The sequence below is a fragment of the Molossus molossus genome, unplaced genomic scaffold (genome assembly GCF_014108415.1).
Source record: "Molossus molossus isolate mMolMol1 unplaced genomic scaffold, mMolMol1.p scaffold_m16_p_3, whole genome shotgun sequence".
In the NCBI taxonomy this organism is placed as follows: domain Eukaryota; kingdom Metazoa; phylum Chordata; class Mammalia; order Chiroptera; family Molossidae; genus Molossus; species Molossus molossus.
In genome coordinates this window covers 9,548,126-9,573,083 of record NW_023425366.1, presented here as the reverse complement: position 1 = coordinate 9,573,083, position 24,958 = coordinate 9,548,126, and the positions used below count along the sequence as shown (strand labels likewise).

The 24,958-nt window shown below is 44.8% G+C and overlaps 2 protein-coding genes and 1 non-coding gene across 4 annotated transcripts; 1 reads left to right on the top strand and 2 right to left on the bottom strand.

Annotated features, from left to right (window-relative positions):
* Positions 1-4,397: 4,397 nt before the first annotated feature.
* Positions 4,398-7,039, bottom strand: RPL37 (ribosomal protein L37). Its single transcript, XM_036279420.1, has 4 exons — positions 6,901-7,039; positions 6,133-6,268; positions 5,795-5,879; positions 4,398-4,514 (listed from the first exon to the last, which is right to left on the bottom strand). The coding sequence occupies exons 1-4, from the start codon at positions 6,901-6,903 to the stop codon at positions 4,445-4,447; spliced, it is 294 nt and encodes a 97-aa protein (XP_036135313.1). The 5' UTR covers positions 6,904-7,039; the 3' UTR covers positions 4,398-4,444.
* On the bottom strand, positions 4,596-4,675 carry LOC118643035. Its single transcript, XR_004961923.1, has one exon. It is a non-coding gene; the product is annotated as a small nucleolar RNA SNORD72 (small nucleolar RNA).
* A 4,135-nt stretch (positions 7,040-11,174) lies between the features above and the next one.
* Positions 11,175-23,930, top strand: CARD6 (caspase recruitment domain family member 6). 2 transcript variants are annotated; one of them, XM_036280653.1, is made up of 4 exons: positions 11,175-11,466; positions 12,947-13,504; positions 19,449-21,256; positions 23,696-23,930. In XM_036280653.1, exons 1-4 carry the CDS (start codon positions 11,184-11,186, stop codon positions 23,765-23,767), a joined length of 2,721 nt encoding a protein of 906 aa, XP_036136546.1. In that variant the 5' UTR covers positions 11,175-11,183; the 3' UTR covers positions 23,768-23,930. The 2 variants fall into 2 exon arrangements, with proteins under 2 accessions (XP_036136546.1, XP_036136547.1); XM_036280654.1 differs by lacking the exon at positions 23,696-23,930 and adding an exon at positions 21,911-22,622 and having other exon boundaries at positions 19,449-21,604.
* Positions 23,931-24,958: the final 1,028 nt, after the last annotated feature.

Below are 24,958 nucleotides of genomic sequence, written 5' to 3'. Positions count from 1 at the left end.
TAACTGACCTAAAAGCTAGTAACTTGTGTGTTTTGATTTTAATCTATATGCTTATATAATGAATACACCATTTCTGATGAAGACGACTCTACCAAATGATGACTCAACTCCAAAACATTAAACTTGTTACTGTGGAGGTGTGTGCTACCCAGTGGGGTAGCGACCAGCAGCCACATGTAGCTATTGAACATTTGAAATGTGACTAGTCCAAATTGTGCCGAGAGTGTAGAATACACACTGAATGTAGACTTGGTATGAAAAACACTACGTAAAATATCTCAATAATTTTTATACTGATTACATGGTAAATGATATGTTGGACATGTTTAAATAAAATACATTAAAATTAGCTTCCCTTTTTTTACACATTTACGTGTGGCTACTAGAATATTTAAAACTACGTACGTGGTTTGTATTTGTGGCTCAGATTATACTTCTGTTAGACTGTTTGTTTGGCACACTTCACAGGCACCTACATTGGCCAAGCCGGCAGATTTTACTCAGGCTGAATCTAAGAGCTCTAAGCCGCCCTGGCCGGTGTGGCTCAGTTGGTTGAGCATCATCTTGTGCACCAAAAGGTCGCTGGTTCGATGCCCAGTCAGGGCACATACGCAGGTTGTGGGTTCAATCCCCAATTGTGTGGGAGGCAGCTGATGGATGTCTCTCTCTCTCAAAAAAAAATCACAATTAAAAAAAAAAAAAGCTCTAATTTGTAATAAAAACAAACAAAAAAACCCTCTAAGCTGTACTACTACAATTTGTTGTGAGTTTTAGAAAGAGGCCTATGGTTTCTTTTTTATATATATAATTTTTTTTCCCTTTATTGATTTTAAAGAGAGGAAGTGAGAGAGAGCGAGAGAAACATCGATGAGAGAGAACATCGATTGGCCATCTTCTGCGTGCTCCCCACTGGGGATCTGACCCCCACTTGGGCATGTGTCCTGGCTGGGAATTGAACTGACGACCTCTTGGTGCAGGGGTCAGTGCTCAACCACTGAGCCACACCGCCCCAGACGAGGCTCCTACAGAACCTGGGCTTTCCCACCCAGGCCCCTGCAGGGTGGGTGCTTCTCCAGCCCTAGGTGCCTGCCATGAGCACTGGCCAGAGGATGGGGTGATCAGCTTCCAGAGCCCCTCCAGGCAGCTTCCAGCAGCGTGCTGCACAGGGCCTCCCCGAGTAGCTTCGCGTCATTCCTCTGGTCTTTCCAGCAAACCCGGGGTGGGAGGCCCAATCTCCACTCCAGGGGAAGTGGCTGTTCCTTCTCTGCTCTCTTCCCACATTCGGTTAGTTTTTACTGTTGTCCCTTACATTATTTTCCTCTGAATTCAAGTTACTTGGTGAGCTGTCTGCTCATCGAACCCTGAGTTATATACCAACTATTTTTATTACATGTATTTTCATAACCTCCATGTTATTTCTGGTACTTATACAACAAATTGTTTTAGTCAAATAACTGAAGCTTGCTAACTTTAGATACTAAATGCCCGTCTCTTCTTGCATCTACAGATTTTAGCATTGGTCTCAACCCGAGACAATGAATGTGATCCTATCTTTAAATCTATTAGTCCATCTATTCAAATTCTAATTGTCTCTGATAAATATAAAATTTATCAAAATTTAAAACTGCTAAAAAACCTGTAACTGTTGAGGCTTTTATTCCACAATATATTCACTCATATAGGATTTTTATTTTTCAAAGAGGGGATCAGGAAAGAGCAGACTTGCTCTCAAGATGACTAAATTAGCTGTATTACCTTTTGAAAATTTAACCCAGCTCTGGCTAGTTTGGCTCAGTGGTTAAGAGCACTGGCTTGTGGACCAGAGTCGTGGGTTCGATTCTGGTCAAGGGCATATACCTCGGTTGTGGTTCAGTCCCCAGCCCTGGTTGGGGTTGTGCGGGAGGCAACCAATTGATGTTTCTCACGTTGATTTTTCTCTCTCCCTTCCTCACGCTCTGAAAATAAATGGAAAAATATCCTCAGGTGAGGATTTTAAAAAAGTTAACCCAATGCTAAAATTCTATGTGAGTGGTATTTCGATCTCTATCGGTATGATTAGCACTGTGATTCCTTATCGAGTCCAGATGGTAAAGATTCTAGTTAATGAAGACAAATTTACTACACAACTAATCTTATATTGTACAGTAATTTCCTAATTAAAATAATGCATTCTAACAACACTCACTGTTATGCCTTTAACTGTGCCTTAGTTTTCTCCTCTCCATTGTAGTTTGATTTCACCATCCTGAGTCTCTTGCCAACTCTACAAGCACTGTGCCATGCTGTGCCACCCCAGAGGGCTTGTTCCCAGAACATTCTCTCCAGAGCCACCCCAATCAGACAGTACTTTTCTGAGGCTTCCTGCCTCCCCTCCCTGGGGAAGCTGCTCTCCCGAGGGCTGCTGTTCTGGGGCACAGGGACCACGAGGTTTTTGCTGACTTTGGCTTCCCCACTCGAAGGTGGACGAACCGTACACAGCCAACCTTTTCTTCCTCCCGTTCACCCAAGATGGCTGTTTCTGAAATAGTTCGTCACCTAGTGTACCCCTGGTTTCCTCCAGTCACCTCTATCACCTGCTAGATTTTCTCCAATACCTTGTTTTATCAGTACTTCTTTTAAAAAGATCTTTCTCTTGAAGGACTCATTATCTCCATATAACACTCAGGAATCCAAATCATTTTAGGCATTTTCAAGGGCAAACACATCTTACATTTGCTATTTGCAGCTACACAGGTCCACCACCACCACCAGAATGGGCTTTTCTTGCTTCAGAGGACTACTGACTTAGATCCCCCAGCCTGTCCAGGAACCTCGTGACAGCTGTTAGGGCCTCGGCCAGATCCAGGACGGAGACATCCAAGGGACAGGCAGGTCAAGACCTTTCTCTGAAGAGAGTTTTAAGTATTTAATCCTACATTCATTAAAAAAAAAATTACTGATTCTGAGAGAGGAGAAAAATCGATGAGAAACATCCGTTGGCTGCCCCCTGCACACCCCCTACAGGGGCTCTGTACCCATGAACATAAGCTGAGACCTGAAGCATCCGTGAGTTAGGAACTGAGAAAGCAGGACGAGCAGGTAGGAACTGGCATGTTGGAAAAGCAGTCTCGAGTAGTGAAGACAGCCGGTGAGGCAGTGACCACAAAAACCTGAAGGCCAGGTTAAGAATGTTATCCTAATGGGGTAGTCCCAGAGACGTGGAAGTGGGGTACAAACTGACAATCCCCTGAAGAGTGGGGGGGGGATAAACCACAGAACTTATATGCATGAACAATGGACATGGACAACAAAGCTGGGGACAGGGCGAGGGCGAGGGCGGGGGAATCAGTGGGGGGAAAAGGAGAAACATCTGTAACAAATACAAATAAAACAACAAAAAAATAATTAAAAAAAAATGTTATCCTAAACACAAGAAGCAGTTAGACAGCAGCTTGGCCACTTTACAATTTTATGGTGGCTGCTCCACACTTGTGTTATTGACTCTTCTGTCCTCTCAGCAGCCCAGCCAACTTGGCCTCGTTTCACTTCAACTCTTTGGCAATTAAGTTACCCGACCCGGGAAAGCATGGCAAATCCCGGAGCACTTTAACACAGAAAAACCCTCCGTCACCCAGTTGAGGGTTAACAAGTTTACCAGGACCAATTTATCATCGCCTGGAGTCTACAGCGAGCTTCTCCTTGGCTTTCCTTCGCTTCCTATGCAACCCACTGCATTTGCATGTGGCCCCACAGACGCTCACATACCTAGCAGGTTGCTTTAATTTTTCACTTAAACCTCATACACAGCCTACATGGTAGGTGCCAAGCAAGCATTTTGGATACTGGGATAAGTTAAGATAAAATTCATCTGACCCCTATCCTTCACGTTCTCACTGGTACCCCAAGCCCTATTGTATAGGATTAACAACCACTCCCCAAAGTCATTACACTATTGCAGATGAAATGCTACTAAAAGGAATTAATTTTTCTTTGATTTATTCCTAACATGTTAAATATCCATATAATCCACACAAAATGTGCTACTTTGCCTCTTACTAATGCCACGACCCTTTAATACAGTTCCTCATGTTGTGGTGACCCCCAACCATAATTATTTTCGTTGCTACTTCATAACCGTAATTTTGCTACTGTTATGTCTTAGGTGACCCGCAACCCCTGCGAAAGGGTCACAACCCACAGGTTGGGAACCGCTGCTTTCCGTTATCTTCCAGTGTTGCCCGTGTGAAGGAATCCTGGTATTCCACTTGTTTCTCATCCTCTTAAGTAGCATCACAACCAAGTTCAAGTTTGTGCTCCAAAACCATCACTTACCAGGTAAACCTGATAGTAAGCTGTCCCATCCCCAAATATAGTTCACTGACACCTCAAGCCTATTAAAAATACCTTAGCACACCAGATATTTTCTAAACCACAACATTTATTGTGCAACTAATCACTGAAATCCTTAAGATGAACTGGATGCTGCAACAGCCGCCCTCTTGGGTTTAGGTGTTGTTCCCTCACGGAATCCATGCCTGCACCAAGTTAAAAACAAGAACTGTTACATCAGCAAAACCATATGTACATTTTATTTTTTGCTAAAACAGATTTTAATGAGCTTATCTCAGTTAAACAATGAAATCAATATTGAATTCATATGTTCAGACATTTATTTTTACAACATCACTGATAAGCTGCAACTGTTCATTCACTTCCTTCTGCTTCAAGGTATCCCATTTTAGGGACATAGTTAACTGCATTTGAAAAGTAAACCCAACAATGTATTTGGTTGTACTGATTATTGGACTAGTGTTTCCCCACTGCCTGGTAAGAGATCCATGGTACTTGTGAAAACAGGTCCATCCTTGTGCTACAAGGCAGATACATTAACTACTTTCCCTTAAAGAAAAGACAACAAGCATGTTAAATGGCAGGTATTTTCTAAACTGCTTGGCAATGCTTTACATTCCAACTCATTTCATACTGACACCACTCTAAGGAAAGTGTACTGTTGTTACCCACCCTTTAAAAGGTTGGTGAATTAAGGCACAGAAAGGCTCCAAGTCTGGCTTCAGTTCATGCTCTTAACCCCTACACCAGCAGACCACTCAACACACCACTATATAACGGTCTGAAGCGCAAAACAAAAGTCACTTCAGCACATGAACAGACTTATTTAAGGGTGCTATGTCTGCAAAGCCCCTAACTGCCTCCTGATCTTTCAAAACTAGAAAATCTGGAACTGAGGCGGAGGCCAAGGTTTCGGCTAAATATACTACATTACAAAGGATAGCTGCTCACAACAGTCACCTCAGTTAAGACCTTAGATGGGTTAATGCTTAAAAACCTACCTTTGAAAACACAGTTTGTAAGTCTAGGTTGGGGTTGAAATATCTGCTTTTCTAACAAACTCTAAAGCCTGGCTTTAACAAGACGGGAAGATTTCCCTCGTGTGTACGTACACAAATGCAATAGCAACGGACAGTTTTCCACAGCGGACTTGCCCGAAGCCCGATTCCAGACCTCATTCACACACCATTGTCTTGACACAGTAAGGTGAGAAAGTGAGGTGCAGGTATTACTAATCAACATTATCACATCTTGGGGATCTAGGTCAAACCATAGTCTAGACATTTATAACTCTATTGTTTACTGAAAGATTAATAAAATCAAGAGCTAATGGATCTGAAGGTTATGGTGGCAGAAAACACCTTCCAACACCCCATCCCCACTAATCAGGATTCTATTCTTAAATTACACCAGTAAATGAATGAGATGATTCACAGAACCAGTAATGAAAACACAGCAGCTGTACCTGAACCTGCGGTATACGATTTTTAGGTGCCTCATGCGACCAGTTCCAGTGGTGTTTCTTCGTTTAGCTTTGGCGCTCCAGTTATCTAAAACACAAAATTCGGGTTAAGTTTCTATATAATTGTCCCGGACACCTTGTAGGCATCGCTGGTCAATACAGTAAGTGCCTCCCTTGGGTAACTTGACATCAGCTTCATCGGCACAACACACGCACCACCTCACGGGAAGCACCAAGTAACGTGCAGAGCCAGCCTCACCCCGGAGCGCCGCAAACAAGGCTCTTAAGCTCCAGCTGCATCCCAACCCTAACGCGGCCGGCCCGCGCGCCGGTGAACTCACACTTCCTCTTCCGCTTGGCGGGGTAGCCGCACTTGCCGCAGGTGGACTTCTGAAGGTGGTAGGCCTTCGAGCCACAGCGGCGGCACAGCGTGTGCGTCTTGTTGCGGCGCTTGCCGAACGACGACGTCCCCTTCGTCTGTGAATTAGAGGGCGAACAGTGCCGACACCCAGCGATTACTGGTCAGTTCGGGTAAAGACACTGGGTAACAGGTAAGACAGTCACAAGGGCTGAAGCTGTGGCAGAAGTCTCTAACTTTTCTCAAAGGCCCAATCAGAAACCACCGCGGGCGGCTGATGTTTATCTAAAGCTTTCTTAACAGCTGCTGTGTTTTGAAATCGGCTACAATGAAAGCGGTGGGGGTGGGGAGGCGAAAGACGAAATGATGTGGTTTTCCTACCTAGCTCCATCCCCAAATCAAAGGGCGCCTGCCAGGCACTGCCACCAACTAATTCCTCGGCGTACAGAGCCAAAGGCTGCCAACCCAAGCTGCTTCTTCCTTTAGTTCTCATCCGAGGGCAGAGCGCTGCGGGGCCCCAAAGCTCAGGTCGCAAGGCGCCTAAAGCGGCTCCAGTTCCAGGGCTGCAGGCTGGGCACCCCAGGCACAGTTAGGGGCCATTCTTCTGGTTCTTGAGGGCCACAGCATGTCCCTTTACTGCCCACCCGCTCCCCACATCGGGAACCTTGCCGGCATCCCCACGGAGAGCGACGAGCGCAGCGCAGAGAACGAGGATGGAAGGCGATTCGAACAACCCTTGCAAAAAACTCACCATCTCGCTTCTGCCGCCGAGACCAAAGAGGCCGGAAAAGAAAACACTTCCGCTATATCGCTCTGAGAAGCTTCCGCTCAGGGGAGTTCTTCCGGCGGGGCGCGGTGCATCGTGCTCAAGTGTCCGCCGCCGCGGTGTGGCTGGGTCGAGAGGAGGATCCGGAGCCAGGCCGGGCCAATAGGCGTTTCCGCTCCCGGCAGGTGGGTGGGGCCAGAACTCGGCTCTCGGCGGCTGCCCCTCCTCCTCCTGCTCGTGGAGCTGGAGCTGCTTCTGGGCCTGCGCGCGCCCGCAGCCGGACTTGGGACCGCATCGCCGGCTCGTCCCGGGCTGACGGGGAACCGGGCGTGCGAAGCTGGCCTCCCGGGTCCCCGCGCGGCTCAGCGCTCAGCCGTGGGTGGGGGGCCGCGGTGGGACTTGATCTCGGTGCGGAGAAACCGGGTTCTCGGGCTTCGGCACTCTCGCCGGAAGCTTAGCCGACGCCGCTTCTCGCACGGAGGCCCCTGCGCGTGGATCTGAAAACCCAGGCAGATCATGTTCTTTGTAACTGTAGTAATTTGTTTGTTTTTTAAGTGTTGTATCCTCACCCAAGGATATGCTTGTTGACTTGAAGGGGAAGGGAGAGGGCAGCGTGGATGTGCGAGAACATCAGTTCGGGCCGTTTGCCCTCCCGGCGCGGCCCGACCCAGGCAGGTGCCCCGACGGACTGGAACCCGCGGCTTTCGGGCTGGGGGACCGCCCCCAGGCCGCGTGTGACCCCGATTCCCTGTGCCGGGACCACACGGACCTTCAGTGGACTTTTCTGCGCCCGGCGAGGAAACTGATACAGCACCTTTGGGTCGGACCTGGGAGCCTGTACTTAAGAAACCCTTTTTAAGTCGTTTCTAAATGATGGTTCCCAGCCCGCGATCAGCGTGAATCCAGGTGCAACTCTGACCCTCGCAAACCGGTGAACTATCCAAACATTGAAAAATAGGAAAAGGATCCCAAATAAGCATGCAATGTGCTTGCTTTTATTTTTTGAAAGTATTTTTTCTTAATGATCTTAGGGCGGGAGGGAGAGAGAAACATCGATGAGAGAGAACAGCAGTTGGCCGCCTCCTGCACGCCCGCCACTGGGGATCAGCCCGCAACCTGGGCACGTGTCCTGACCAGGGAACCCGCGACCTCTTGGTGCAGGGTCGGTGCTCAGCCACCGAGCCAGCCTGCCGGGCGTGGACTGTGCTCTCTAACACAAACAAGAGCTCTATCTGTTGTATGTTGACCGCTATTAGAACAAGATACACTCTAGGAATCAGGCTTAATATCCTCACGGGATACTTTTTTCCCCCATTTATCTTCAGATAGAGTGGGAAAGAGAGAGAGAAACATCAGTGTTAGAGAGACACATCGATTGGCTGCCTCCTGCATGACCCCAACCAGGGCCTGGGACGAAACCACTACCAGGTATGTGCCCTTGACTGGAATTGAACCCATGACTCTTTGGTCCATGAGCCCACGCTCTGACCCTTGAGCCAAACCGGCCAGGGTGAGTTTCAGGTTCTTATGAACTGTGTCACTGTGAGTAAAGACCAACCTAAAAAGTCAAAGTTTCTCCCCAAGGAAACCAACAAAAAAGAAGTAATATATTAAATAGTAATGTTTAAAGTAGGAAGTTCGACTCCATCAGTAACACATTCTCAGAGGTACCAGTGTTACATGGGTGTGTCTCTTTCATAACTGTCTTTTTAAAAATATATTGCGTATCTATATACACACGTTATATATGTACATTATCACATTTTTTATTTATTTTTTACTTGTTTATGTTTATTGATTTTTTTTTAGAGAGAGAGGAAAGAAGAAAGAGATAGAAACATTGATGTGTGAGAGAAACATCGATCAGCTGCCTTCAGCACTTCCCCTACTAGAGATTGAGCCTGAAACCCAGGCAAATGCCTGGATGGGGAATTGAACCAGGATCTCTCAGTCCGTGGGATGATGCTCAATCCACTGAGCTGCACCAGCCAGACCACATTAATTTCTAAACAAAAATGAGATCTGTAACTTGCTGTTTTCTATAACAATACATCATAGGTATTACGACTTGTCATTGTGTACAGATTTACTTTATCCTTTTTAACCACTTTTTGGTGTTTCATTGTTGATGTATCAACATTTATTCCACAAATCTCCAATCTATGGAAATTGTGGTTACTTTCAATTTTCTGTTATTATAAATAAACAGTTTTGTAATGCAGATTCGTGTGCATAAATCTTTGGCATTTGTCTGATTATTTCCATATTAGTTTCCTAGAAGTGAAATTGTTGAAGGGTATGATTTTTTTTGTTTTTTCTGTCAACATTTATTTATCGCTGCATACTGCCAGATTTTCCAAAAAGAGTTAATCAATTCACTTTTTTTTTTATTCCTCACCTGAGGATATTTTTTCTACTAATTATCAGATAGAGTGGGTGGGAGGGAGGGAGGGAGGGAGAGAGAGAGAGAGAGAGAGAGAGAGAGAGAAACATTGATGTGTTAGAGCCACATCGACTGGTTGCCTCCCACATGACCCAGGCGGGGCTGAGGACTAACTGCAACCGAGGCACGTGCCCTTGACCAGAACCAGACCCTTGACTCATTGGTCCACGGGCTGATGCTCTAACCGCTGAGCCAAACTGGTGAGGACAGTTCACATTTTTATTAGCACAGATAGAGCTCAGAGGAGGGAATACCTAGTTCAGTCTGAAATTCAAGAGAGACTTCTCAGAGAACTTGACCCTGGGGCCTAGTCATGATGAGACTGAGTCAAATAATCGAAAGAGCACATAGATAATCCACCAGGACCGAGGGTCTGGGAGGGCTCAGGGCTGGGTCTCCCACTGCTATGGCCTGTCTGTATCGACCCCCTCCAACACTAGGCACTAGTGTTGCTTCCAACACTAGGCAGCTTTGACATTTAATCTGCCAAATAGAATTACTCTACCTTTTTAAAAAACCTTTTTTCTTTCTGAATTGAGATTTTATTGCTTATTCTGAGGATGAGTACACAGACATTTCAATCTGAACACAATTTTTTTTTTATCCTCACCCAAGGACATTTTTGCATTTATCTTCAGATAGAGCAGGAGGGAGAGAGGGAGGAAGAGAGAGAAAGAAATATCACCTGTCTGCCACCCAAACAACCCCAACTGGGGCCGGGGACAAACTGCAACCGAGGTACGTGCCCTTAGTACGAACCCGGGACTCTCTGGTCCGTGGACCTGATGCTCTACCTGCTGAGCCAAACTGGCCAGGGCTGAACATAATTCTTAACGTATTTACCCAAAACCTAAAATATAGTTGTGATTCTTTTCTAAAAAGTTATTTCATTGACTTTATCGAGCTTAAAATTTGGAGGCAAATTTTCCTTAAAATATCAAGTACCAATATCTTCAAGTGTTGGCACTGTTACATCACAATTTAATATCATATACACAACATAATTAATTTTCAGTCTCTCACAGCACATTAACGAAGTTACTAGGGGAACTGGCTACCACACCAAAGATGTTATGGAGTGTGCGAAATTCTGACGGGGAGAGCCAAGATCAAGGAGTGGTTTTCTTTAGGAAACAACTGGAAAACATGGGAACAGAAGTAATTTAGAATATTCACAACATGTTAAATGCATGACTGACTCCAAATTGCTGCTTAATGTGCATTGTATGATAGGACACAACACTGCCCCATCTATGGGATGTTGAGCTGACACCCAAAGACAACACCTCCCATTTTCAATATCCCACTATTTTCTGGTTGTACCAAAAAATAAACAACCAGCAAATGACTTCACCTCTTTAAAAAAAAAAAAATTTACACTTAAAAAAAAGGAGGATGAGGTGGAATTCCTTCCTTCCTAAAAATATTTCTTAAGCCACTAAAAAACTTACATCTACAAAACAGTTGATAAAAATATGCCTCCGGATTATACGAGAAGGGAGGCAGACCACTGATGAGACATGGTATGTGATACTAATCAGACTTGCCTTCTTTCTCTCCTGCTTGTCTGAGCCTGGACTCTCCTGTTTTAGTTTCTCGGTTTTCTGCAGGTTGATTGCGAGTGCCCTGCTCAATCACTTTGCCTGTTTCCCTTTTGCTTTCCTTTCCCCTTTGTTTGCACTGCCTTTTTTCTTCAGAGCACCCTTTCCTGCCACCTCTCTTGGCTGAGGCGTGTAGCAGCCACAGGCTGCTGAGATCCGCCCACCCGTGCTGTTACCTGGAAGGGTTTTGTAATCCAGTTCCTGGTCTACAGAAAACAGGAACAATGGCCACTGGGAGCCGTCCCTCCGAGGTGATAGAGAGAGAACGAAAAAAGTTACTGGAAATCCTCCAGCAAGATCTCGATTCCATCTTAGATTCGTTAACCTCTCGGAGGCTGATTTCTGAGGACGAGTATGAGACTCTGGAGGGTATTCCAGATCCTCTGAAGAAAAGTCGGAAGCTGTTGATTTTGGTCCAGAAAAAGGGAGAAGACAGTTGTCAGCATTTTCTCAAATGTTTATTTAGTACTTTTCCGGAGTCAGAGACGATTTGGGGCTTAAGGCACGGTAAGTTGAATTTCTACACTTTTGGGGGTGGGGGGTGGGAGGGGGCGGGTGAAAGGGACCAGGCAGATTTCCTGAAAAAAGAAAATGATCACCTTTTATTTTTATTTGTCTTTCTCCCAGAGATACTTTTCACTGAAATGTGATAAAGAGGAAGTGGCCAGGATCTTAAAAGCAGGGAGCAATGTAGTTTATGGGTTTAGGAGACTGATAATTTTTTGTTTAAACTGTATCCAAAATTTGCAGTTGTTTTAGTACCAGTATAGACTGCTCATTGTTATGACAGGCGTCCTGAAATACTCACAGCTGGAAAGAGACTACTGTTCATGATGACACATCTGGGATGTCTTTGTCAAGTTAAGTGAATTCATGAATATAAACAATCCCTGAACCACAAGCTGAATGTTTCACAAACAGGGAAATACAGGGAAAAATCATCCCCGTATGTGGTGGACCAAGTCACTTCATTTTCTGATAAGAATACCAGTAGAGCCCTGTTTCCTGAAACAATTCTATTTTATTTATTTATTTATTTTTATCCTCACCAGAGGACATTTTTTTCCATTTTATGTTCAGGGAGGGAGAGAGAGGAACAGAGAGAGAGAGAGAAACATCGATGTGAAAGGGACACATCGAGTGGCTGCCACCCGCACAACCGACCAGGGCCGGGGACAAACTGCAACCGAGGTACGTGGGGACAAACTGCAACCGAGGTACGTGCCCTTAGCGGGAACCGAACCTGGGTCTCTCCGGACCGCAGGCCGACGCTCTAACCACTGACCCAAACTGGCCAGGGCTCCTGAAACAATTCTAATGCTGATTTTTCAATGTTCAGAGATAACTAGCGGCTAATAGGGGAGCAAGTTTTCCAGAATGGATTGTTTAGCAGCTCTGTGGGTTACCACCAGGGGCAAGTGTAGCTCCTTTTAAGGGAATCTAAGGGCTATTTGAAGATTATTTTAAGAGATGTTGTAGAGGTGGCATCTCAGGTAGAAAGTTTAATGTTAATGGCCCCTAGTGTGAGATAAGACCCGCGTGTTTAAAGAAATAGGTCTTATCATTTCTAGTATTTACTATTCCAAATGAGAGCTTATTGCTTCCTGGTGAGAAATTATTAGGATCAGAGTTCATTAGCAACGGCCCTAGGAATTCTGAGCTGGTTTGGGGTCACAATAAATCTGCAAGTTAACACTGTTCATGATTCCAATTGTGTTTAGTTTATTTAACACTTGAGTTTACTATGAAAGACTTGGAATTTTGAGCAAGACAGGAGTGTGGTCTTCTTTTCTTCCAGGGGGGAAGACAGTTCTGCCAGTCGGCTTACTGCCATGTGTACTGGGGTGGTAGGCACCCTGTCCTTCCCTGAAACCAAGGGGGAGAGAATACCTTGAGGCCTTGAAACAAGTAAATATGACACTTTTTTTTTTTATTATTAATTTGGAAAACAAAAGGAAAAACCTTGTAACTTTCTTGTTCTTTTCAGAATTTTTAAGACATGAGAATATAGAACCTCCTCCATCCACAGCGGTGAGCAAGAGTCCTGAGGGTCTGTTTTCCCCAGCAGAGAAACAGCCTGAGAATTCTGAGATCACAGTGTGCTTCGAAGAGACAGAACACGCGGATTTGGAAACCTCTGAGATGTGCATGGACAAGAAAACTAGTCATAGGGAAAAGGCTTGGTCCCCAAGGGAAGACGAGAAGGAACACGGCACCCCAGCAGTCCCGATGCCACGTTCGGTGGAGAGTGCTGACTATGACGTTTCAGAAACCACTGATTATTTACAGGACGGACAGAGATATGATGAGCCCGATGACTCTTTATACTTAGGACAAGAGGACTATCTAGAATTGGTTGTATACTCCGAAGACGAAGGAAGCCCTGCAGAGGAAGAGGAGGATGATGACCCAGAGGACCTTGTCTATGATGGCGAAGAGGACCCTGCGTATTCAGAAACCACGGAGTTCTCTGGTGAAGAACAGAGCTATGATGACTCAGAAACTGGCATGTCATTGGAGGAAAAGGAGGAGAAAAGTATGGAAGGTATGCCAACAACGTGTGATCGTTAGGCAACAACATGTTTTTAAGTTGCCGTGACAGAGTGGGGAGAGAGGATGAGGAAGGGCGCCAGGCGTCAGCCGGTAGGCAGCCTCTCAGAAATGCCTCGCCCCTCTCTAACAGGGACTTTCCTCGAGGTGGGTGTTGACAGGGAGGAAGACCCAGGACCTAGGAAGTGCTGGACAGTATGAGCAAAAGTAAATATTACTTGCAGCCTATAGGCGTCTGCCGCCACCTCCAGCACACATGTAAGAGGTTAGTTGCTAGCTACTAGTTCTAGGGGTTACCTTCTAGTCCTTAGATTGAGTCTCTTGAGTCATTTTAGTGCCTTTGTAACCAGTGGGATATGGTGATTATGGCCCTAACTATTGAACAGAAAACAGGAGAGGAGTTTGTGGTGAATGGATAAAATCCCCAAATCCTGTTACTGGGCTTGATCCAGTCTATATATTTCTACCTGGATGGAAGAAACTATGTTAGTATCTTTAATTAGATTGTCTTTTTCTTTTTAATTCCTTTTTCTTTTTTTGGTAATCCTCACCCAAGGATATTTTTCTATTGATTTTTAGATAGAGTGGAAGGGAGGGAGGGAGGGAGAGGGAGAGAAACAGAGAAACATCAATGTGAGAGAGACACAGTGATTGGTTGCCTCCCACACGACCCTGACCAGGGCTGGGGGTTGAACCTGCAACCCAGGTACATGCCCTTGACCAGGAATTGAACCGGTGACCCTTTGGTCCTTGGATCCATGCTCTAACTGCTAACCCAAACTGGCCAGGGCTATTTTTTCTTTTTTTAAATATTTATTTATTTGAATTTATTTAAATATTTATTTATTTGAATTTATTTATGTGACATTGGTTAATAAAATTATATAGGTTTCAGGGGTACAGTTCTATAACACATCATCTGTACATTGTATTGTGTGTTCACTACCCCAATTCAAGTTTCCTTCTATAACCATTTATCCTCCTTTTACCCCCCCCGCCCCCCCCGTAATTATGCTGTGGTCTGTCTAACAGGTTTTCTGTTTTGTTTTGTTTTTGTTTTTGCTTAATCCCTTTACCTTTTTCACCCTACCCTATCCCCTCTGAAAGCTGTCAATCTGTTCTCTGTGTCTATGAGTCTGTTTCTATTTTGTTTATTAGATTTCACATATAAATGAAATCATATGGTGCTTTTCTTTCTCTGAATGGCTTATTTCACTTAGCATAATACTCTCCAGGTCTAGCCATGCCGTCATAAAAAGTAAGATGTCCTTATGTCATGTGGCTGAGTAGTATTCCATTGAGTAAATGTACCATGGCTTTTTGAAAATTCAAAATATGACAAATGCTCTATTTGGGGACATATTGTCAAGGAAACTAAACATCACCAAGTTCTGAGAAGAGAAGGGAAAGATGACTGCAATCTTGCGTTCAGTCCAAATCATGGGGAATTCATAATCCAGTCTGGGGGACAAAAGTGATTTCCTCCTCCACGCCTATTGGTTTGCTCGGCCTGCCCTAAGGAAGCGCCACAGCTTGGTCAGCTCCAACAATAGACAGCAGAGGTGCGTCGTCTCAGCAGTTTGGGGGCTGCAAGTCTGAAATGAAGGTGTCTACAGGATTGGTTCCCTCTTTAAAAAAAAAAAATTATTTATTATTTTTATTAATTTATTTTTGTTAGAGATGTTTCTCCTTTTCCCCCATTGACACCCTCCTCCCCATCCCCCCCACCCTGTCCCCAGCTTTGTTGTCCATGTCCATTGGTTATGCATACATGCATATAAGTTCTGTGGTTTATCTCTTCCCTCCCCTCACCACCCCCTCTTCTGAGGGTTGTCAGTCTGTCCCCTACTTCCACGTCTCTGGGACTACTCTGTTCTTCAGACTGTTATGCTCATTATATTCCACAAATAAGTGAGATCATGTGATATTTGTCTTTCTCTGCTTGGCTTATTTCACTTAGGATAATACTCTCCAGGTCCCTCCATGTTGTCTCAAAGGATAAGAGATCTTTCTTTCTTAGAGCTGCATAGTACTCCATTGTGTATATGTACCACTGCTTTTTTATCCATTCGTCTACTGATGGACACTTGGGCTGTTTCCAGATCTTAGCTATTGTAAATAGTGCTGCTATGAACATGGGGGTACATTTTTCTTCCTGATTGGTGTTTCAGGCTTCTTAGGGTATATTCCTAGAAGCGGGATCACTGGGTCAAATGGCAATTCAATTTTTTAATTTTTTGAGGTAACACCATAGTGTTTCCATAGTGGCTGTGCCCATCTGCATTCCCACCAACAGTGTGCTAGAGTCCCCTTTTCTCCACACCCTCACCAGCACTTGTTTGACGATTTGTTGATGGTGACCATTCTGACAGGTGTGAAGTGACCTCATGGTCGTTTTAATTTGCATCTCTCTGATGATTAGTGATGTTGAGCATTTCTTCATATGTCTCTTGGCCATTTGTATGTCCTGTTTGGAGAGGTGTCTATTTAGCTCCTCCCCATTTTTTAAATTGGGTTCTTTGTCTTCCTTTTGTTGAGTTGTATGAGCACTATATATTTTGGAAATTAACCCCTTATCTGGTGCATCATTGGTGATTATGGTCTCCCATATAGAGGGATCCCTTTCCATTTTGATGGATGTTTCTTTTGCTGTGCAGAAGCTTTTGAGTTTGATGTAGTCCCATGTATTCATTTTTACCTTTGTTTCTGTTGCCTTAGGTGATGTATCAGTGAAAATTCTGCTGCATATGATGTCTGAAATTTTGTTGCCTACATTTTCTTCTAGGATTTCTATGGATTCACAAGTCACATTTAAGTCTTTTATCCATTTTGAGTTTATTCTTGTGTATGGTGTAAGTTGATGGTCTAGTTTCATTTTTTTGCATGTAGCTGTCTAATTTTCCCAACACTATTTATTAAAAAGGCTGTCTTTACCTGATTGTATGCTCTTGCCATCTCTGTCAAATATTAATTGAGCATAATGTTTTGGGTCCATTTCTGGGTTCTCTATTCTGTTCCACTGGTCTATCTGCCTGTTCTTGTGCCAGTACCAGGCTGTTTTGATTACAGTAGCTTTGTAGTATAACCTGATATCCAGTATTGTGATCCCACCTACTTTGTCCTTCTTTTTCAAGATTGCTGTGGCTATTTGGGGTCTTTTTTGGTTCCATATGAACTTTTGAAGTATTTGTTCTAGTTCTGTGATATATGTCATTGTTATTTTGATGGGGATGCATTGAATCTATAGATCGCTTTGGATAATATGGACGTTTTAATGATGTTAATTCTTCCAATCCATGAACAAGGTATTTGCTTTCACTTTTTGTATCTTCCTCTATTTCTTTTTTCAATGTCCTGTAGTTTTCTACAAATAGATCTTTTACTTCTTTGGTTAAGTTTATTTCTAGGTATCTTAATTTTTTTGCCGTAATGGTAAATGGGATTGTTTTTTAGTTTCTCTTTCTGTGAGTTCATCATTGGTGTATAAGAATGCTGTCAATTTCTTGACATTAATTTTGTATTCTGCTACTTTGCCAAATTCATTTATTAAGTCTAATAGATTTTTGGTGGAGTATTTAGGGTTTTCTATGTATGATATCATGTCATCTGTGAATAATGACAGTTTTACTTCCTCCTTTCCAATTTGGATTCCTTTTATTTTTTTCTTCATGTCTGATTGCTGTGGCTAAGACTTCCAGAACTATGTTAAATAAGAGTGGCAAAAGTGGGCATCCCTGTATTGTTCCTGTTTTTAAGGGAAATGCTTTTAATTTTTCCATTGAGTATGATGTTGGCTGTAGGTCTTTCATATATGGCCTCTATTGTGTTGAGCTATTATCCCTCTATTCTCACATTGCTGAGCGTTTTTTATCAGAAATGGGTGCTGGATTTTGTTGAATGCTTTTTCAGCGTTTATTAATATGATCATGTGGTTTTTATCTTTCATTTTGTTTATGTGGTGTATCACATTTATTGATTTGTGAATATTGTACCAGCTTTGCATCCCTGGGATGAATCCCACTTGGTCATGGTGAATAATTTTTTTGATGTATTGCTGGATCCGATTTGCTAGTATTTTGTTCAGGATTTTGGCATCTATGTTCATCAGGGATATTGGCCTGTAGTTTTCTTCTTTGTAGTGTCTTTCTCTGGTTTTGGAGTTAGAATTATGCTGGCCTCATAAAACGAGTTTGGAAGTCTTTCTTCTCCTTGAATTTTTCGAAATAGTTTGAGGAGAATGGATGTTAGTTCTTATGTTCGGTAAAACTCCTCTATGAAGCCTTCTGGGCCTGGGCTTTTGTTTGCTGGGAGAGTCTTGATTACCTCTTCAATTTCCTTAGTTGTTATTGGATTGGTTCCTTTTAAAGGCTGTAAAGAAGAAACTGTTCTAGCTTTGGTGGTTTGCTGGGAATCTTTGGCAACTTTCAGACAACCCAGGGATTTTCTAGAGTTACTATTGCTAATTCTTAAAATCCATACTTTTCTCTCACTTCTATTGTTTCTTTTTAAAAAATAATCCTCACCCTAGGATATTTTTCTATTTATTTTCATATAGAATGGGAGGGAGGGGTAGAGAGAGAGAGAGAGAAACATCAATGTGATAGAGATACATCAACTGGTTGCCTCCCACATGACCCCACCAGGGCCGAGGACTGAACCACAACCGAGGTACGTGCTCTTGACCGGAACTGAACCCCAGACTCTTTGGTCCACGAGCTGATGCTCTAACTGCTGAGTCAAACCGGCCAGGGCTATTGTTTCTTTTACAGTTTGAAAGGGATCCAAGAAGCTTATGCTAATTTGCTGTCCCTCAAGAGCAAAAAATGTCCTCAGATATTCTTCTTTCTCTACTAAGCACTGTCTCTGTATTCCCCAGAAGTAGCTAGAAGATACATTAGAAAATGGGAGGTCAGGAGAAATTAGGAGCAACATGTAAATTCTGAGAAAACCTAAATGGTAATGACATGTTCCATTTCTCTAGACTTTAGCAAGAGATACATTTAAGAAAGAAATTAGTATCAACCTAGAGAGTTCCTCATACATGTGTATTTGAAGCATTAACAAGGTTTTAAATTGCTGCATATAAACATTAGCCAAGCCCGGCCAGTGTGGCTCAGTGGTTGACCCATGACCAAGAGATCGCGGGTTCGATTCTCGGTCAGGACACATGCCTGGGTTGCAGGCTCTATCTCCAGTGGGGGGTGTGCAGGAGGCAGCCAATCGATGTTTCTCTCTCACACCGATGTTTCTATCTTTCCTCCCTTTCTCTCTCTTTAAAAAAATCAATAAAAAATTTTTTTTAAAAAATCAGCCAAAAAATTCCAAAGCAAGAAATATGACGGATTAGATAAAATGAATTAAGTAGATCCCTATATATACCGACTGGTAAGAATTTGTAAAGGATGCCATTAAGTGAAAAAAGGGTTAAGAATCATTTGCTTAGTATAGCATTTATGTAAAAATGACCTAGTGTTAAACCAAACTGTATCTCTATATGTCCACGCCTGCTTATGGACTTGCATAGAGAAAGGATGGGAAGCAAACACATGGCCACCTCTGCCCGGCTGGTGTGGCTCAGTGGTTGAGCGTCAGCTCATGCATCAAGAGGTCGCTGGCTCAATTCCCGGTCAGAGCATATGCCCAGGTTGTGGGCCAAATCCCCAGTCGATGTTCTCTCTCATTGATGTTTCTATCTCTCCTTCTCCCTTCCTCTCTCTCTAAAATTAATAAAAGGAAAAAAAAACTTTAAAAAACAAAAACAAAGCACGTGGCCGCCTCTAAGAGGGACAGTAGGGTTGGCAGAGTGGTGACAGGGACCTTTCACTTTATTTGTATTATTTCATCTTTTTACAATGAAACTGGCAGTTACTTCATTTCAAAAGTCAGTGAGGGACGTTGAATTTGAAAGTGACATTCACGGAGTTTCTTCTTCCCTACAGAAAGAAAAAAGGTGTTTCAAGATGTCCTGTCGTGTTTGAACCTGGATAGGAGCAGAAAGCTTCTGCCCGACTCTGTTAAACAGTTCTCCTTGGATCGAGGATGTGAGTGGACACCCGCAACTCCGGGAGACTTAGCCTGGAACTTCCTGGTGAAAATTCAAGCACTGGATGTGACGGCCGGAGACTCGAGCCTTCGACACGAGGTTCTGTGTGAGGACAGCAAAGGGGACTTGCCAAGTGGAGCAGAGAATCTGGAAACGAGGGACATCCCCACCGTGCACCCCCTGGACGTGCTTTGCGCGTCTCTGCTGTGCGCAGACAGCTCCCTGCAGCACCTGGTCATGTCGGGCCTGCATCGATGCCGGTCTGCTCTCCCCCTGCTGCTGCCAGACGCAGAGAACAGCAGAGCCATCCTGCTGCTGGGGGCCATGCAGGACCTTGTGAAGGAGCAGCCAGCGCAGCCTTCAGGAGGCCCGGCGGGGGAAGCCGGAAGGTCTCTGGCTCTCATGAAGACGCCTGTTATCTCTTTTGTGCGTCTAGGAGACTGTAGCTTCTCCAAGTCCAGAATCCTCAACACACTGCTCAGCCCTGCCGGCTCGAAGCCACACCAAATCTTCCTCCACCAGGACCGGCCTGTTCCGGCGCCTCCCCGGCGGATCTCCGACGGCCTGGTGCAGGTAGCGTGGTGCTTTCCTGCCGGCCACAGTCCCGAGGCGGACCCTTGTGTTTTCCAAGAGCCTGTCGCTGTGGCCAACCTTCGTGGAGATCTAGAAAGCTTTTGGACGCAGTTTGGTTTCCTGATGGAAGTTTCCTCTGCGGTGTTTTTTTTCACTGACTGCCTGGGTGAGAGGGAGTGGGACCTGCTCATGTTTCTAGGAGAGGCTGCCATCGAAAGATGCTACTTCGTCCTCGGTCCCCAGGCCAGGGAGAGTGAAGAGGCTCAGATTTTCCAGACGATTCTGAAGTTGAAGCCATCACAGCTACTGTTTTGGGAAGAAGAAGGAGCTGAGGAGAAAGGGAGGAACATGAAGGGCCTCTGTGCTGCCCTCAAAGAAGTAATGTCCTTGTCACTCAGACGTGTGTCTGTGGAGGACATGGCCTCCCTGGCCAGGGAGTTGGGGATCCAGGTAGACCAAGACTTTAAGGACATTGAAGGAATTCAAGTTTCCCCGGGTGAAGACGTGGCTGGAGCAGTTGAAGGTGAGGGACAGCAGAGACACAGGCAGCCAGAAGGCCCCTCTGCGGGCCCCGCGGGGGAGCCTGGGAGGGAGCCTGGGAGGGAGCCTGCAGCCGCAGGCCAGATTCGTCAGGACGTCCACCTGCCCCCCGGGCCCAGGCCTTCTGTGCAAAACCCCGGTCCTTTCCCAGTCGGACTTGGAGACCACTTGAACCGCGTTCCTTGGGAAGCCCCTTGGATGATGCACTTCCACTTTGGGTCAGAGCAGAAGTCTAAGTGGTTCTGTCCTCCACCCTTTCAGAAGTCAGGGGTCCGTCGTCAAGGTAAAAGTTGTGGGGTTCAGTACTTCCAACCCCAGAGATTTTGTTCCGGTGAAAGGTTTATGAAATTTTCGAGGCCTGCTCGGGGACGTCACGGTGATGGCCTGCTTGGGAGTCCACCAAAACCCTTTTGTCAGCGGGCACAGGCCTGGCCGGGCAGGTGGCAGACAAGGGCAGCTTGCGAAACGCCTGCCACAGTGGTCTCCCAGCTAGTTCACTTCCATTCACAGCCATCAGGACCAGCCGGGAAGCCACAGCCTCGGCAAGGCCAGGCCCAGGGAGCACCACCGCCGAAGGCAACCGGAAAACCGGTGAGAACAACACCTCACACTGTGAATCCTCACTCTGGAGCCTTTCAGCCAGCAGGAGTCATGCAAAGACCCCCCAGGCCCCCCTTTCAACAGGGATTCAAGCCGAAGATACAAGGTGGTCCTTTAAATCCAGCTGGCCTAATGGGACCTCACCCCATGTCTAACAACAGATTTGTACCCAGCTCTCCGTTCATTCAGCCCAAGCCCTTCCAGGGCAAGCACCCCCAGCCCAAACCCTCCCAACCTGGGCCCTCCCAACCCAAACCCATGCAGACAAAACCCACTCAGCCCCAGCCCTCCCCAGCTAGAGGCTCTCCGTCCAAACCCACACAGGCCCAGCCCCCCCAAGCTAGAGGCTCTGCATCCAAACCCACACAGGCCCAGCCCCCCCAAGCTAGAGGTTCTCCGTCCAAACCCACACAGGCCCAGCCCTCCCCAGCTAGAGGCTCTCCGTCCAAACGCACTCCGCCCCAGCCCTCCCCAGCTACAGGCTCTGCATCCAAACCCACACAGGCCCAGCCCCCGCAAGCTAGAGGCTCTCCGTCCAAACCCACACAGGCCCAGCCCCCCCAAGCTAGAGGCTCTGTATCCAAACCCACACAGGCCCAGCCCCCCCAAGCTAGAGACTCTCCATCCAAACCCACTCCGCCCCAGCCATGCCCCCCCCAGTCCTTGCAGTCTAGGCCTGCGCAGCCCCGACCTCCTCAGCCCCAGTCATCGCAGACCAGACGTTCGCAGGCTAAGGCGTCCTACTCCAGAGCAGGGCCCAGGAGGGGAGGGAAGCATTGAAGTGCTTCCTGAGGCGTGACTGGCGGTGAGAGACTACTGTCATTGGCGTGACACCGAAACAAAGATATGCCCAGCCTAATTGGATATCATTAAACTATTGTCAGAATTGTGGCCCTGACAAAGAAGAAAAATATGAAAAGAATTAAGAATAGAATCAGGCTGTAAATAAATGAACTGAATCCAGCCTTGCGTGTTAGGTAACATATAACCTGAATCCAGGGACTGGGGGCTACGAGGCAGCCCCACTTGGGAACAGTGGGGTTGGAGTCTACAGTTGTAAAGTGATCATAAACCGGGGGTCCGGTGTCCTCAGTGTTGCAAATAAAATTGCCTTAGATGTTGATTGCTCCAGAGGTGTTTTGGTCAAAATTTTTGGTTTCATATTATCTACTAAGCGGATGAGCTTGTTGGTTTGGGATAATCAATTTGCTTGTGATCACAGCCCCAATTTGCTTGGATGATAAAACTCTCATTTGGCCCTTACATATAAAAATAATGAACTATCATCAAGCCAGTGTGGCTCAGTGGATTGAGTGTCATCCCATGGACTGAGGTCCTGGTTCGATTCCCTGTCAGAGCACATGCCCAGGTTGTGGGCTTGATCCCTAGTAGGGGCCATGCAGGAGGCAGCTGATCGATGTTTCTCATATTGATGTTTCTATCCCTCTTTCCCTTCCTCTCTCTAAAAAATCAATAAAAATATATTTTAAAAAAAGAAATAATGAACTATTTTTTTTTTTTTTTTATCCTCATCTGAGGACATTTTTGCATTTTTTGTTCAGACAGAGCGGGAGGGAGAGAGAGGAAGAGAGAGAGAGAGAAACATTGATGTGAAAGGGACACATCGAGTGGTTGCCACCCGCACGACCAACCAGGGCCGGGGACAAACTGCAACCGAGGTACGTGCCCTTAGCGGGAACTGAACCCGGGTCTCTCTGTACTGCAGGCCGACGCTCCAACTGCTGAGCCAAACCAGCTAGGGCAGAAATAACGAACTATTAACCAAAAAAATTAATTATTTTTAATTAACTTTAACAGTAATCTGTGGCCCTGGCTGGTTTGGCTCAGTAGTTAGAGCATCAGCCTGAGGACCAAAGAGTTGCAGGTTCGATTCTTGTCAAGGACACGTACCTGGGTTGCAGTTCGGTCCCAGGCCTTGTGGGAGGTAGCCAGTCAATGTGTCTCTCTCACATGGATGTTTCTCTCTGTCTCTCTCTCTCTCCCCCCCGTCCCTCCCACTGTAGCTAAAGATAAATGGAAAAATATCCTCGGGTGAAGATTAAAAAAAAGGATAATCTGTGTATGTTTCATATTTGTAAAAGGTGAAAGATTTATACTATCTGAAGAGAAACCAGAGTATGATATTTTAAATATTTGTAATAGGTAAGATAATTTGGCTTATTATTAGAGGATCTGATATATGAGCCTCATGATTTCAGTTTAAAATGTATAATTAAGTTTTTAATGTTAGAGTTGTTATTATTATTTTTTTTATCCTCACCCGAGGACATTTTTCCATTTTTTGTTCAGATAGAGTGGGAGGGAGAGAGAGAGAGAAACATCGACATGAAAGGGACACATCGAGTGGTTGCCACCCGCACAACCCAACCAGGGCCAGGGACAAATTTCAATCGAGGTATTTGCCCTTAGCAGGAACCGAACCCGGGTCTCTCTGGACCACAGGCCGACACTCTAACTGCTGAGCCAAACTGGCCAGGGTGAGTTATTTTTTTAAGATGAAAAGATTAAGATCTGTTTACATAGTTTGTTAAAAGCATTGAAATGTTTAAGAGAAGTTAAAATTCACAGAATTTACAGTTTTAATTTATTAGATTTATTTTTGTCCTAAACATTTTGCTAAGTTCTGCTAGTTTGAAGCATTAAGTAAAAGGACTATATTAATTTAAAATATTTATGTGAAGTTTTAATTAAGTTTGTAAATGATATCAAATATTAATAAAAGGCCACTTTAAAGATAAATGTTAAAAATGTATTATATAGAAATAAAATAATAATATGATGAATTGAATTAGAAGCTCTGGTTTTTGAATTTGTAACTTTTATAAAATTAATATTGATTTTAAGTACTAAAATAGTCCCAAGTTGTCTAGTCTGATGGAAAAAATTGCCTTCAATAACTCACAAAAAAATTCTGTTGACAGGTAGATGAGAAATGATCTTTGGAAAGGAGTATCTCTGCTGCAATAGGTATCCTTCATTTGTTCGTGCATGTATTCAACAATCAATATTGTACTTAGAGGGTGTTCAATCCCTCTAAAGGTTTTGGTAAGGGTGAAGAAAGAAAAAGACTATGCATGTGAATTTTTATCTTTGGAAGGAGGAAAAGCATACTAACTAGTTCATAACTACAAAATGTGTAGAAGTGGTGTCTCTCAAATGAAAATAGTTCCGTTGTGGTTTAAGCTTTTGAAATAAGCAGTAGTTGTGATACTTCTTAAAACCTTTCTCTGAATCCTTCAAGATTAGTCCCTTGAGGATAGAACTTGTTGGGTTACTGTCACCAGCAGATTCGGCATCTGTCTGTGTCGTGAAGATACATATATGGTACATTCAAACTGGACAATTGAAGAGAGTTTAATAAAGGGACCATTTATAGAAGACTGAGCAAGATGTAAGAACAGCACAAAGGAGAGTAAAAGTGAGGTACATGCCACCCCAAGGCTCGGGGTGGGGGGTGCTTGCTCCAATCGGAAATGCTGTGTGGAAAGAGTCTTGGGCTGGGTGGTTGAGGGACACAGCAGGCTGCAGTACCCCACAGGGAACACACATCCACTCCTTTCCCCTCAATGCCAGGCATCTCTTTGGCCAAATCCAAGCAAACACCAGAGAACAAGGAGCCTGTCTGGGCAGTTCATGTAGGTCAGACTTCAGGTTTGAGAGTGGTTCTAGAGG

Coding starts and splice junctions, on each gene's coding strand:
- RPL37 (XM_036279420.1), bottom strand. Junction 5,880..6,132: donor CGCCAAGCGGAAGAGGAAGT/GTGAGTTCACCG, acceptor TTTGTGTTTTAG/ATAACTGGAGCGCCAAAGCT. Junction 4,515..5,794: donor ATCGTATACCGCAGGTTCAG/GTACAGCTGCTG, acceptor AACTTGGTGCAG/GCATGGATTCCGTGAGGGAA.
- CARD6 (XM_036280654.1), top strand. CDS start 11,184: ATGGCCACTGGGAGCCGTCCCTCCGAGGTGATAGAGAGAGAACGAAAA. Junction 13,505..19,448: donor GGAGGAGAAAAGTATGGAAG/GTATGCCAACAA, acceptor TCTTCCCTACAG/AAAGAAAAAAGGTGTTTCAA. Junction 21,605..21,910: donor CACAGGCCCAGCCCCCCCAA/GCTAGAGGCTCT, acceptor ACTCCGCCCCAG/CCATGCCCCCCCCAGTCCTT.